This window comes from Varanus komodoensis, unplaced genomic scaffold (genome assembly GCF_004798865.1).
Source record: "Varanus komodoensis strain SLA01 unplaced genomic scaffold, ASM479886v1 scaffold2, whole genome shotgun sequence".
Taxonomy (NCBI): Eukaryota; Metazoa; Chordata; class Lepidosauria; order Squamata; family Varanidae; genus Varanus; species Varanus komodoensis.
In genome coordinates this window covers 43127549-43140680 of record NW_025335568.1, presented here as the reverse complement: position 1 = coordinate 43140680, position 13132 = coordinate 43127549, and the positions used below count along the sequence as shown (strand labels likewise).

Here is a 13132-nt window from a genome sequence, read left to right as displayed (position 1 = left end):
AGCTTTGCTCCATTGGAGCGCGTCCTGCCTTCCTCTGCAGGGGAGAACAGGTCTCTACCCATCTCCATGTGACATCCCCTCACATACCTGTATGTCGCCAACATATCCCCTCTGAGTCTCGTCTTCTCCAGGCTGAAGAAACCCAGTTCCTCAGTCTTGCCTCATACGGCATCCCCTGCAAACTGGCCACCAACCTTGTGTCCCTACACTGCACTGACTCTAACCTGGCTCAGCATTAAGAGCTCAATCCAGTGCATGCTAAGAATTAACTCCCACTGAAGCTGCATTCCTGTAATCACTTACCTCAGAGCTGCTGCCCTGGAAGTCCATGTGTTTTGTTTCTACAGGAAGTGTGCATCTCAACAGGTGAGCATAGGATCGCACCCTCATTAGGCCTTAGCGAGACAGGGCAAATTCCACTAAGCAAACTAGAGCTTTTTTGGTGTGAGCATGCCTAGGACTGGACTGTAATTCAATAATTTCAAGCAAGTTGTGGTAAGATTTGTGGGAGGGTGATGTACCTCCTGCTCTCAAACCATGCAAAGCGGGGGGGGGGGGATCTAAAACTAGCATAGATGTGTCAACCTCATATTCATCAGGAAGAGAACATGAGCCATAAAATATGTAAGTGCTGTGACGTTTGTTTAACCCAATGTCAGCCTACAGACTGGATACAAGGAAATCAGCGTATGTTTTCTGCATCAAAAACCTTAAAATGTTTCTTTGTTTCCCTTTGCTTTAGGGAGAACACAATCAGCAGAACAAGCATGAGATAAATGCCAATCAATCTCAAAAGAACCTAGTGGATGTCATCCATATTATTTCTTCTACCTTTCAAAATAGAGCCAGTGTAGTGTAGCAGTTAAGAATGCCGGATTGAGATTCAGGAGATCTGGCTTCTAGTCCACCATTAGGCCATGGAGCCAACTGAATGACTTTGGGCCAATAACAGAATCTCAGCCGAACCTACCTCACAGGGCTGTCATTGTGGAGATAAGATTTTGAGCAGTGGGAGGAGAATGATATAAGCCACTTTGAATTCTTTGCAGGAAAAAAGAGGGGATATAAATTTAATAAATAAATGCAGATTCTTATTTGCAGGCTTAAAACATTTGTAACCTTCCTCCACCTGGAACCCCTCAAAAGTGTTAGGCTACAACTCCTGGCATCCTCAGGCAGCATGGGGCCAATGGCCAGCATTTGGGAAGTTCGCTCTAAAACATTCCAGGAACCGGGACTAGAAGCCCCATCGTAAATGTTTTTACTTCGAAGCAAGACTGGTAAGCTCACAAAAGCAAGTGCGTTAGAAATGGAAGCGTTTCTAAACCACATCCGACACCATCCACGCTCATGTTGACTCACAAGTAAGCCCTGCTGAGTTCCACAGGGCCGCGCGTCCAAGGAAGCACACGCATTTCATGTTCTCACGGCTACATTCGCCCTCGTCCGCCCCTCTCCCCTTTACCCCTAGAAGAAAACGAATGACAAAACGTGGCGAGGGGGCTGAACGTGTTGGCAAATGTTTTGATATGCTTAGCACCGCCAGCAAGCACGAAAGAAAGGCGTTCAACCCAAGCGGCTGCGTGCTACGATCTGATAGCTCCGGCGAGGGCATTCCAACCAACCTGGCTTTACCGAGAGCACCGCGGAGAAGGAAGCGGGTGTGTTTCACGAGCACCGCGCTCCGCTCCTCACGTTCACTCGCAGCAGGGGGAGGGGCAGGCTGGCAGCTCACAGCTGTCCGCGGCATATCGCCGGGATCGTTCGGCCCACCCCATGCCCACCCCTTTCTTCCTCACGGGGCGCCCTCGGAAATCTGCTAGGTGATTGGATTACCTTCCTTTCAAAGGAAGGGGGTGAAGGGACGGGGACGCACTAGGAAGTACACCGCCTCATGATGCAATCCCTCCAACCACGTGTTTCGGGCCCGCGTTGCTGAAGGGAATCGGGTCTACTTCGGAGCAAGTGGCCCGGCCCTCGCTGGGTCCTGCGCGAGGGAACGGCAGGGGCGCAGTACGCCGGGGCCTCCCGCTGTGTAAATGCGCGAGCGAGGATGGGGCCGCCCTCCGCTCTGCTCTGGACCTACTATTCCAAATGGGCTAATTGGGGGGCTGAAGCGCCCTCGAATCCCGCGGGTGGTCTACTCAGGAAACGCTCTGAGGGTCGTGCAGCCCGAACTTGTTTACTTAGAAGCATAAACCCCATTCATTTCCATGGGATTTACTACTAAGTATGTGCGTATACAATGGCAACCTTAATCTATCTGAAACAAGCCTTCCTAGAAAGTCCTTTAAAATCGACCGAAGTAAAACGATTCATTTGCACTTGGGGATTTAAGTCAGATGAATCCGTCTCGAACTCTCCTCCTTTACGCATTCGCACCCTCGAGTATTTGCTTGAAAGTAACTCCTCGGAAATTGACTGTCGAAAACCACAAGAAAAATCTGCAGGAGGAGAAAGTAACGGATCGGGGTGTATATTGGTAGGATCTGAATCCTCAGAAATAAATCCTCCTCTGAAGTAAACGGCTTGTTTCCACAGCTACAAAGCGGACGAGAGAAAGATCTGTCTTCACTGATTAGGAAAGAAACGATCCAAACAGCGATCCCATATACACAGCCCAACTCCCGTCCAACTGAGGGGGACTTACTTCCGAGTAAGTGTGCATGGGATGGGGCTGCATGGATCCTCGCCGTTCATTCCCCTTTGTCCGCGGGTCACATTTCTCCACCCAGCCCCCTCCCGCTTTGTACGGTGGGTGCAAACTGTTCTTGAAAGAATAGCGCGATCCCCTCCAGGTTTGTGCCCAGGATAGTTCTGTGACAGCCCCGTCCGCGTAACAAGGAGGCGAGGGCGCGCGTGTGATGATGTGCCGGGGGCTGGAGAGGGCGAGGCAGTTGCGTCGGCGGACGGGCTTTTCTCCTCCTCCGGCTGGTGCTGCCCTTTTGAATACCTCCTGCCGCTTTGCTGGAAATTGCAAAGCGCAGGGAGTTGGGGAGGGTGCGTGAATGTAGCCGGGGCGAGCCAATGAGCTGGGACCGGATGCGATATATCCTCTGGGACAACAACTGCTCTGTTCCTCCTCAGATCCACATGACGCCATTTACTGCTGCTTTTGCGGAGAGATCACCCTGCCTCCTCCGGAAAGAAGAGGGAAAAAGAAAAAGGGGGAAAAAGAAAGAAGGGGGGAGGGAGCGGGAAGGAGGGGAGGGGAACCAGCGGAGAGCGAGCAGAAAAACGCTGAACCTCTTAGGGGACGGATCTCAAACCTGCCTTCCTGCAAACATATAGCAAGCAGCAGCAGCTCTAAAATCGCTCTGATTTTTTTCTACCCTCCCCCTTAAGAAACAACCACCACCCCTTCTTCTCTCCCCCCCCCATTTGCAATTCGCAAAGCTGCCTTGGAGAAAACACACGCACTCACGTACAACACACACTCCCAGAGGAAGCGAGAGAGAGAAAGAGATCACCAACCACCTTTTCCAAAAAAAGAACAAATAATAATAATCAGACAGGAACAAACAGAAAAGATACAACCGGCTTGCAACCGATCGGAACCTGGACGCAAACGCTGCTCTTTGCTGGAAGGACTGCGCGACCTCTCCAAGCAACCTTTGGGATCTTTATAGATTTTAATTTTTTAAGAACCACTTTCGGCCGATCGCTTGGGCTTTCCTTCGCCCTCGCCCCCCCTCCATGTATGGTGCATTAAGAGAAAGTGACTTGGGATTGACGAATCGGCCTCTTGTTCATTGAGGAAAAAAAAAACCGACCAGGAAATCAACGTGTGGGATTGTAAAGGAGGGGAAAAAGCCCTCGTTCCATCTGGAAAAGAGGGCATTTGGCAGCCTGTTTTTTTTTTTGTATGTGGCTGTTTTGTTGGCTATTTATTATCATTTCTCCCTGGAGAAGAGGGAAGGGGGGCCTGGACAAACCCTTCCGAACAACTTTGCTGTGGATTTTCTTTTTACATTTCAATGATTCTTGCTTGCAACCTGGACCTGAAGTGAGTTTGGAACAGAAAAGCCGCTTCTGTTCTCTTCCATTTCCTTTTGGCTTTGGGGTTGGATTTACTCGCCAACCGCAGGAAGAAGAAAATCCGAGCGTGGGGGAGGGAAGAGAAGGGTGGGGAGGAGGGTGGCTATAACGCCGTTCCCACTGCGAGAACCCTTTTTCTGTGCAAGTTTCTCCTTTCAAAAAACAAAACAAAACAAAACAAAAAATGGGTTGTAGGGAAAAATTGGGGCAGTGTCGACTTCAGGCCGATCTCCTTTCTACAAGTTCTGCGATACTTCGCCCCTTTTCTTCCCCCTCTCCGATTCACAGAGAGTGATTGAAAATGGGGTATGTTTGTTTTAGGGCGAGTGCTTTGAGGGGGGCGCTTAACATTTCTAGGGTGGGAACAGATCACTCAGTTCCTTTGGGCTTTGGAGGATGATGGTGCGTTCCTACCCCTCGCTGTGGATGACTTTACCCTTGCACCATCGCCACTGGGGGCTGGCGTTGTTTAAAAGGGCGGAAATCTGCCCTCAGGTTAAAACTATTCCCGCAGGAGCTTTTGAGGGCGCTCCGCTGCCTCATCTTTGCCTGCAGGCAGCGAGCCACCGTTTCAGAAACGTGTTCCCGAGGACTATAGCCTTACTGGCTTGAAGATCCTGTCAAGTTTGGCTGGAACAACAATACTTCTTTGAAGCTCTCTCTTTCTAAACCTCAGTTTCTCGTATGCTACCTAGAGACAAGCCCATCTCGTGCTCAGTCACTCTTTTTAAAGCGTGTGCCATTGGAATGTTCTCTCCGTGCAATTCGGAAGTGAGCGGAAGCTAATGTAAATCTGGATGATTTTTTAATGTGGGGGTGGAGAGGTGGAAAGGGTGGAATCTTCCACTTCCAGATTGTCTTATGAACAACACTTTTTGACATCAGCTCTTCCTGTCCCTTTCTTTACTTCAGAAATGGCTGGTGACTCTTAGCTTTAAAATTGGCCTCATTTGCCCACCAGACTTTACTGCTACATAGGCTAAATGAGGGGAGAGCGTTCAGATGAAGGGTGTAAAAGGAGAACTGTTTAGTAAGGATGTATTCTGAAGGCCCGTCCATCAAATCAGATTGTTCTTTTGAAACTAAAGCTCTTCTCTAACCTGTAATGAGATAAAATGAAAGACAAGCTGGGTGTGCAACGAATCTCCAAAAGACACTTCACACCTCAGTTTGATTGTAGAATTGTTTGGCGAACGCGTGCGAGGGGTAGGCATTTCTTTCTTTGCCACTCAATGGACTTTGGTTTGCAGAAATGGCCAGGATTTTTAGCACTTATGTACCTACCAGCAGCTGCTTAATCAGAGAGACAGTGTACTTTTGAGACGGAGTTTTGTTCGTCTCCTCCAGGTCTCCAAAATAGGAGGGACATTGTGTATGTGTGGAGGGGGATACTGGGAGAATAGCCCTGTTTTTTGGAAGATCTGTCTAGGTAGAAATGAGCTTTCCCCGGGCAATACAGTTCCGGAGTTGGTTGTTTTGCAAAAGAAAGAAAAGTTCAGAGTGCTAGTTTGTAATTCATGAGATAAGGGATTTGCTTGAAATTTACACAAATTAGCCCAAATGTCGAGCAAGCTTTCCCTGGGAGAAGTGAGAGGGGGAAAGCCTGTCAAAAGTTACTTCTTGGAAGTTGGAGCTAGTGGGATTTGGGTCAAATGTGCGTGTGGACTCCGTCTCCTTACCTGTCTTGAAGGTGCATGGCACGGAGAAGAGAGGCAGGACGCTTTACATAACTGCAGGGGGGAGAGCCGTCACCATCTCCTGCTGGGAGGAGAAAGGAAAAGAGGCTGCGAGGCTTTCCTGATAAGGCAATCTTATGAGAAGCCCCATTCTCTCTCTCCACCTCCTCCCATCAGGATGTCTCCTGGTTACCGCCAGGTTGTCTGCCTTCCAATGGGGCTTCCTTTGAACAGTGTCTGGGCAACCTAGAAGAAGAGCAGGTTGCTGGCATCCCACCTGCTGGGCTGACTTGTTTGTATGCGTACAAGGGACAACCCTGTAATATGAAAGGAAGGCGTGATGGCCACTGGCAGGGGCGGCATTGGGTGAGGAGTGAGGGGAGAAGCATGAAGATGTGACACCAGTCTTTTCTGGGCTGTTACTTTATCAGAGCTTCTGGACAGGCTTGCTGCCTGATCTCAAGGGCAGGTTTACTTGGAAGTGCATTTCAGACCAACATCAGCCCTGACGTCTCCAGATCTTGTATTCTGTTTTTATTATTTAGTGTTTTTGAAAATCGGGTGGTGCATGGTGATTGTCAAGTGGACAACTGTGGCATGCTTTTTCCATCCAATGGAAACTATTGGAATGGTGTGTGGATGTTACTTTGGAGGCAAATTCAAGCAGAGTTTTAGGTATTCTGCAGAAAAGAGGTCCCATGCAGTTTAATGAAGTCTGCTTTCAAGGAAGTGAACATAGGGTCACAGTGATCTGATGCATGTTTACAAGTTCAACAGAGTAAGTTCTGCTGAATTCAGTGGGGCAAACTCCCAGATATGCATAGGATTGCCCTAAGATTGGAGTGTGGTTAATATAGTTCTCCTTTAGCTGTAAAACTATTCTTTAAACGTTAGGCTTTGCAAATGTTGATTTTACTAATTTCTATGAAATCAGGATTTTCAATCTGTTTTCTAGTTCTATACTGACAGTTTGGTTACTCTTTGTGTCTGGTTTTTTGAATTTCCATAGGAAGTTTTGTGCTGTAGGTAGCATAGTTTAAGTTGAAGCAGTTTCTTGCCAGTTTATGGATTGCATGAAGGTTATTTGTGTATTGTAGGCCACACCAACTTTTCTGGGGATGTCTAGGAAGTTAATGGATTATCTCTGGGTGTTATGAATGCACAATGAAAACCTTTACAGGGCTTAAGACCATAATGTTCAGGTACTGGTACTTAGAATTGCAAAGTAGTACACAAATACAGACCTTCTGGAGAGAGAGGTTTTGTTTACAGTGCTGATGGCTGCAGCTGCAGTAACTCAGCTAAAATGAAAATCAAAACTTAATTTCGCTAGTTTTTTTTTTTTTTTCTTGAAGCCATTGCAGAGAAGTTTAAACTTTCCAAAGACTGCTTACCAAAATGTTTACTAGATTTGCAGGGACAGACTCAAACAGCGTGTGCTTATGTGTGAGCCTAAACATATAAAGTGTAACTGAGATGAGCAGAAGTTTGGGAGCATCCTATCAAACAGGTAAATGTATCAAGGGGCCAGGAATTGCTACATGTGGCATGCTGTCTAACTACACTTGGGGCAAACTCAGCCTTCTTATTTGCAAAGTGTGAAATTGCCTAAGGAAAAGTATCCACAAGTGACTATCATGCAAGTGTGTGTTAACAGAAGAAAAATCCTGAACCCAAGCCAAAATGATATTCTAGAGATGCAGTACTATCGTTAATACAGAAATATGGGTGTTGCCTTAAGGAAAAGTCTTTCCTTTATAAGAATACATAAGAGAGCCCTCTGCTAATTTCAGGATCAGAACCAGTTGATCAGAACAGATCAGATCAGTTGGTGGGCTCCAACTCTTCCACCCAAGTTGGCATGACTTTGCTTTCAGTGGATAGCTATTTTGATGTGTGTAACGTGCAGTCGTGTTCCATAGCAAAACAACAATTCTACATGGGGAACCATAAAGTCAAAACTAATCTCCCCTTCCTTTTCTTCCTTTTCCATAGCATTTCAGATGTGTTCTAAGCTTTCTGGAGTGATCACTCTTCAGGGCACTGATGGAGACAAGAGCTCAGAATGGCGGCGGGTCACAATCCTTGCTACAGGGTCAGCATGACCGTGGAAGACAGTATGGAGAATCTGACCTGAGGGATGTTCTGGCACAGCAAATTCATGTCTTGTCCTTGGACCAGATCAAAGCTATTCGAAATACAAATGAATACACAGAACCGCCAACAGTGGCTCCACGGCCTGGGGTGAAACCCGTGCCACGTCCACTGCTCCAGCACAAGAATGAGAGACCACATGGATTGACTGAACAGCGTAATCTTAGCAGGATCCAGCATCCCCAGGTCCATGTTTCTTCCCAGCTATCGTTGTCTCGTTCCATTAGCACAGCCAGCACTGGCTCACGGGGCAGTGCAAGGACAAGTACAAGTAGTAACTCATCGCAACAAAGACTCCTTGGATCGTCTTTGGGGACAGTTGTTGATGGGATAATCCGAGTACAACCCAAGTCGGAGCTGAAATCCAGTCAGCTCAAGCCCCCGAGCAAAGAAGATCTGTGTATGCATGCCTACAGGTGTGAGGACTGTGGCAAATGTAAGTGCAAGGAGTGCACTTATCCCCGCACCCTTCCATCCTGTTGGATCTGTGATAAGCAATGCCTTTGCTCTGCCCAGAACGTGGTTGATTATGGGACTTGTGTTTGCTGTGTGAAGGGGCTTTTCTACCACTGCTCCAATGACGACGAAGACAACTGTGCCGACAACCCTTGTTCTTGCAGCCAGTCCCACTGCTGCACCCGGTGGTCCACCATGGGGGTTGTGTCCCTCGTTCTGCCTTGCTTATGGTGTTACCTGCCAGCCAAGGGTTGCTTGAAATTGTGCCAGGGCTGTTATGACCAGGTGAACAGGCCAGGCTGTCGGTGTAAAAACTCCAACACAGTTTGCTGCAAAGTTCCCCATGTCCCTCCCAGGAACTTTGAAAAGCTAACATAGCATCACTAATTGGAAGGACGGCAGATAATAAGGATACTTTTTTAACACGTATGCAGACAAGGAAATGAGCTATTATTGTGGCACTGTTGGTTATGAGGACTGGGAAGGGGAGGGTACATGGAAGTCTGTAGTGACCTACTTTTTCTCTGTGTGTTTCTTATGGACCAACTTAATGGATATGCTTGTTAGAATCCACCCAGTGGAAATCAGGATGAGGATATACTTTGCAGGACCCAAATATCACATAAGCTAACGCAGCATAGATACTCCTAGGTGATCCGCAATGGGGTGGGGTATGTGTGCGTGTGCGGGTGTGAGCACGCTTCTCAAAAAATGAATAGTACATTTGTAAATTAGAAAACTACTTCACCCCAATTATTTTCTGCCAGAGATGTGCTATATTTTTGTACATAGGATATTTTCAACTGTGAAAACATGAGTGCCATGGAATATATGGCAAAGGTCACAAAATATTATACTAATATGGTGTACATTCAAAAGAATGTGAATCAATCAGTTTGTTTTAGATTGTATTTTGCCTTAAAGAAGCCCTTCAATTGCAAAATTCTGATTTTTCCCCTTTGGACTTCATGTGTATTGTACAGTTACAGTAAAATGCAGTCTTTATTTTCTAATTTTTTTCAACATATTGTTTAGTGTAAAGAATATTTATTTGAAGTTTTATTATTTTATAAAAAAGAAATATTTATTTTAAGAGGCATCTTACAAATTTCACCCCTTTTATGAGGATGCCACAGTTGCTGCAAATAAGGGGTGAAAGATACATATGTTCCATATAAAATAGAAATATATTAACGTTTGAAATTAAACTGGGCCATTTGTCATTTTTCCCCTCCTGTTTGTTCATTTTATTTGAGAAATTTCTTATGTTAATGGAAGCTTTTCTGAATGTAAAAAAGAAAAAGCCTGAAAAACCTGCTTGATGGAGTTGGGATCCTTGAATGTCAGTAGAGTTAATGAATGTAAGAGATACTAAAGAGGAAAAAGTCAGCATCAAGTGGATGAATATTTATGATTTGAGCTAGAAGATACCTTAATTATTCTTCCATCAAAAGAAAGTTATAGTTCCTTTGTTGTTTGTTTCTCATGTCTCGTTTCATTTCTCCACCCCTTGCTGGTGGCAGCCAATGATGTGAAGCAAGACTGGGAAATGGCATGACATCAGGACATGGATTATTCTACTCAACATCATGGAGGGAAAAACAAGCCACTCAATGCAAGGCTACTGTTTTCAGCAGCCAAGTACAATACCTTTGCCTGTATCTGGTCTCTGTTATTTGTGCCTGAACTATCTCTTTTTGAGAAGTAGAGAAAACCCCACCCAAGCCTCAGGATGAAGAAGCCATTAATCACTTGAAATGGTTAATGCCAAAAGAAAAAGAATGTCTCATAGGGAGTTAGAAGACCAAATGCAGTCCAATTTATGCCAAGCATTTGGCTGGCACATAAAACGAAAGTTGCCTAGTTGATCCATTACTTGCGGCCATTTCCTCCATGAAACTCCAGAGCTTTCTGCTGCCAAGTTTCCCACTGGAAATCTAAAAAATGACTTGCCTATCTGTATTGGCAACAGGCCTGACCTTTGGTTGGTGGTGGTGTTCAAACCACATGCCTGCAGTTCATGCATTACTTGGGTGGTTGAGAAAGGGGGAAAAAACCTGCTACAAATTGTGTATGTTTGCTGATGGTAGGGTTATGACACAGACTTGGCAGACACTTGAAAGAGCTTTAGAGTTGCTGTGCATCCTTTCCAACTGGAAAGAGTTACATTAAGAGCGTAAGAATTATCATTTTGGATCAAACCAGAAGTTCCAAGTTGAGTAGAATTCTGATTCCAGCAATGACACAGCAGAGGTTTCTGGACACTGAGAAGACGCTGTCTTCTTCCAACACTCAAAGATACTTCCATCAGACGTGGGATCTTCATTTCCGAAGTGTTAAAAATGGGGTGTATTGTCGCTATCTTTTCTTTGTTCTGCTGTTCTATAAACTCTGTTACTGAATTTCGAAGATGCTGATTTTACTTTGCTCTGGAAATGCTTGTATTGGGATGTCACCTCCTTAACTTTAGGGATGTTTCTTATATCTTCACTAAATGGAATGTACTTGTAGAAAAGCTTGAAAGCCTCATAAAGAATTGTAGATTAGCTCCCATGAGCTAATGTCAGTGTGTAGGCCACTGAGAGTAGTTGCAGGTTTCCATAATGTTCACAGTAGCCTCCAGTTGTTTTCGACTTCAGCTCCCATCACTCCAGACAGCTTACTATATGGTCAGGAATGCTGGGAACTCCAGCTGAGCAAACCAGATTGGACAATCTTACTCACCGTGTGTATGTGTATGTAATGAAACAGTTGTGTGTGCCTGTATTAGTCAAACATGGAGAACTGCACACGCTTTCATGACTTTTCACTCTTCAAAAGTACATTTTGTGTAGAAAATGCATTTATCTTCCAAAAGGCAGATATTCGGACTAGCCTACAAAGTAAGGATGGGGAATGGGTTGCCCTCCAGATATTGCTCGACTAATTTTCACCATCCCTTGACATTTGCCATGCTGGTTAGAGTCCGGTAACGTTGCAGCCCACACATCTCTTACCTATGCTATAAAGAAAATAAATCAGTATATCATCCGTATTTCGACTGCTGAAACAGTACAACTGATTGAGTTGTGGGGATTGGCATGTGGTAAAACAAAGTGTCGCTTTTTTGTATGCTGCAGTATTCTTGCCTGCATTCTCAACTTGATTATGTCCATTGGCTATTGTAAATAGCAGTGGTTTGCAGACTCTGTTCAGGGCTTCCACAATGAGGATCAGTAACAACAGACATATGTCTTTGAAAGGCAATGTTCTAATCAGCTCTTGCAATTGAACATTGCAAGGAAACATTGGTACATTTATTTATTTAAAACATTTGTATGCCGTCCTTCATTACTGGATCTCAGGATGGCTTACATGATTAAAAACAAAACCATAAAACAATTGATAGAACAATACAATAAAATTATCTAACCTAGAACAAATAAATCCAATCAAAAGAAAATATAACAAAAGCGACTGTAAAACAATAAAATACTAATTTTTAAAATAACAAAAAGGTTTTGACCTGGCACCAAAAAGAGTATAGGCTCAGTGCCAGGCAAACCTCACTGGGGAGTGTATTCCATAATCTGGGTGCCACCGCAGAGAAGGCCCTGTTCCAAGTAGATGTCCATTTTACCTCCAGGGAGGGTTCTTGGAGCAGGACCTCTCCTGCCAATCTTAAGGGGCGTGATGGCATATGCAGAAGAAGACATTCCTTCAGGTATCTTGGTCCCAAGCTATTTAGGGCTTTATAGGTCAAAACCAACACCTTGAATTGGGCCCGGACTTCAACTGGAAGCGAGTGGAGTTGGTAGAGGACCGGCATTATATGAGAATAATGCCTGGTCCCCATCAGCAGTCCGGCCACTCTATTTTTTACCAGCTGAAGTATCTGGACCATTTCAAGGGCAGCCCCATGTAGAGCATGTTACAATAATCCAACTGGGAGGTTACCAGAGCATGAATCACCATTGCTAGGCAGTGCTTGTCCAGGTAAGGGCGCAGCTGATGGAGCAGCTGAAGCTGTAGGAAAGCGCTCCTCGCCACCACTGCCACCTGAGTTTACAGTGAGCTCGGAATCAAGACACTGCCCTTTAGAGGGAGTGCTACCCTGTCCAGGGCAGGGTCAAAATCACTTACCTGAAACCTCGATCCACCCACCAACAGGACTTCCATCTGTTCTAGGGCACATTAATTTGCATGAACAAAGCTGAGGTCAGGTAGGCCCTGGAACCATTTTGGATGGTAGCAGGAGAACTTTGGAACTGAATGTCACACACCACAAATCCCTGTAGTTAGAAAACTAGTGTGTCAGCTAGAAATATTCCTTCAGGCATGGCACGTTTCTTTGTTCAGAGGCCTTTAAAGTATCTTGTTTTTGTGTTGGTGTAGTAGAATATTCAGTTATTGGATCCATCCTCCAGCTGTTGGATGAAGCAGTATAACCCTGACACAGATATACTACCTTGATAAGATCTTGGTTAAAACCATGTGCCACAGCGCTGTGCAATATGCAGGAGTTCATTTGGAGATGAGATGGAAAAGTTCCCTAAAGGTAGGAAGTTTAAAAGCTACTGCTGTAAAGGCAATCATTTGATAATGCTACAGATGTCACTTGTCAAGTGCCCATCCAGCATGAAAAATAGAAGTGGCAGGAAAGAACTGTGGGTTTTTGTGTGGGTTTTGGTAATATTATATCTGACAGTCAGTGATAGTGAGGTACATATTCTCAAATCTACTTTTCCTCTGATTTTTAAACAGCTCAGGGTTTGTTCCAAGTTTGTCTTCTTAGGTGTAAATTCTAAGTCTGAACTCAACAATGAAAC

General features: G+C 45.2%; 1 protein-coding gene and 1 long non-coding RNA gene across 5 annotated transcripts in view; one reads left to right on the top strand and one right to left on the bottom strand.

The window, feature by feature from the left end:
• Positions 1-2790, bottom strand: part of LOC123023154 — a 31703-nt gene extending 28913 nt beyond the window's left edge. Inside the window, exon 1 of the long non-coding RNA XR_006414648.1 lies at positions 2651-2790. This is a non-coding gene — a long non-coding RNA (uncharacterized LOC123023154). The remainder of the gene's footprint in view (positions 1-2650) is intronic.
• Positions 2791-3206: 416 nt separating this feature from the next.
• SPRY2 (sprouty RTK signaling antagonist 2) lies at positions 3207-9532 on the top strand. Of its 4 annotated transcripts, none has more exons than XM_044429564.1 (2): positions 3207-4006; positions 7710-9532. In XM_044429564.1, the coding sequence occupies exon 2, from the start codon at positions 7761-7763 to the stop codon at positions 8700-8702; it is 942 nt and encodes a 313-aa protein (XP_044285499.1). In that variant the 5' UTR covers positions 3207-4006; positions 7710-7760; the 3' UTR covers positions 8703-9532. The 4 variants fall into 4 exon arrangements, with proteins under 4 accessions (XP_044285499.1, XP_044285500.1, XP_044285502.1 ...); XM_044429565.1 differs by lacking the exon at positions 3207-4006 and adding an exon at positions 4333-4809; XM_044429567.1 differs by lacking the exon at positions 3207-4006 and adding an exon at positions 4333-4825.
• Positions 9533-13132: the final 3600 nt, after the last annotated feature.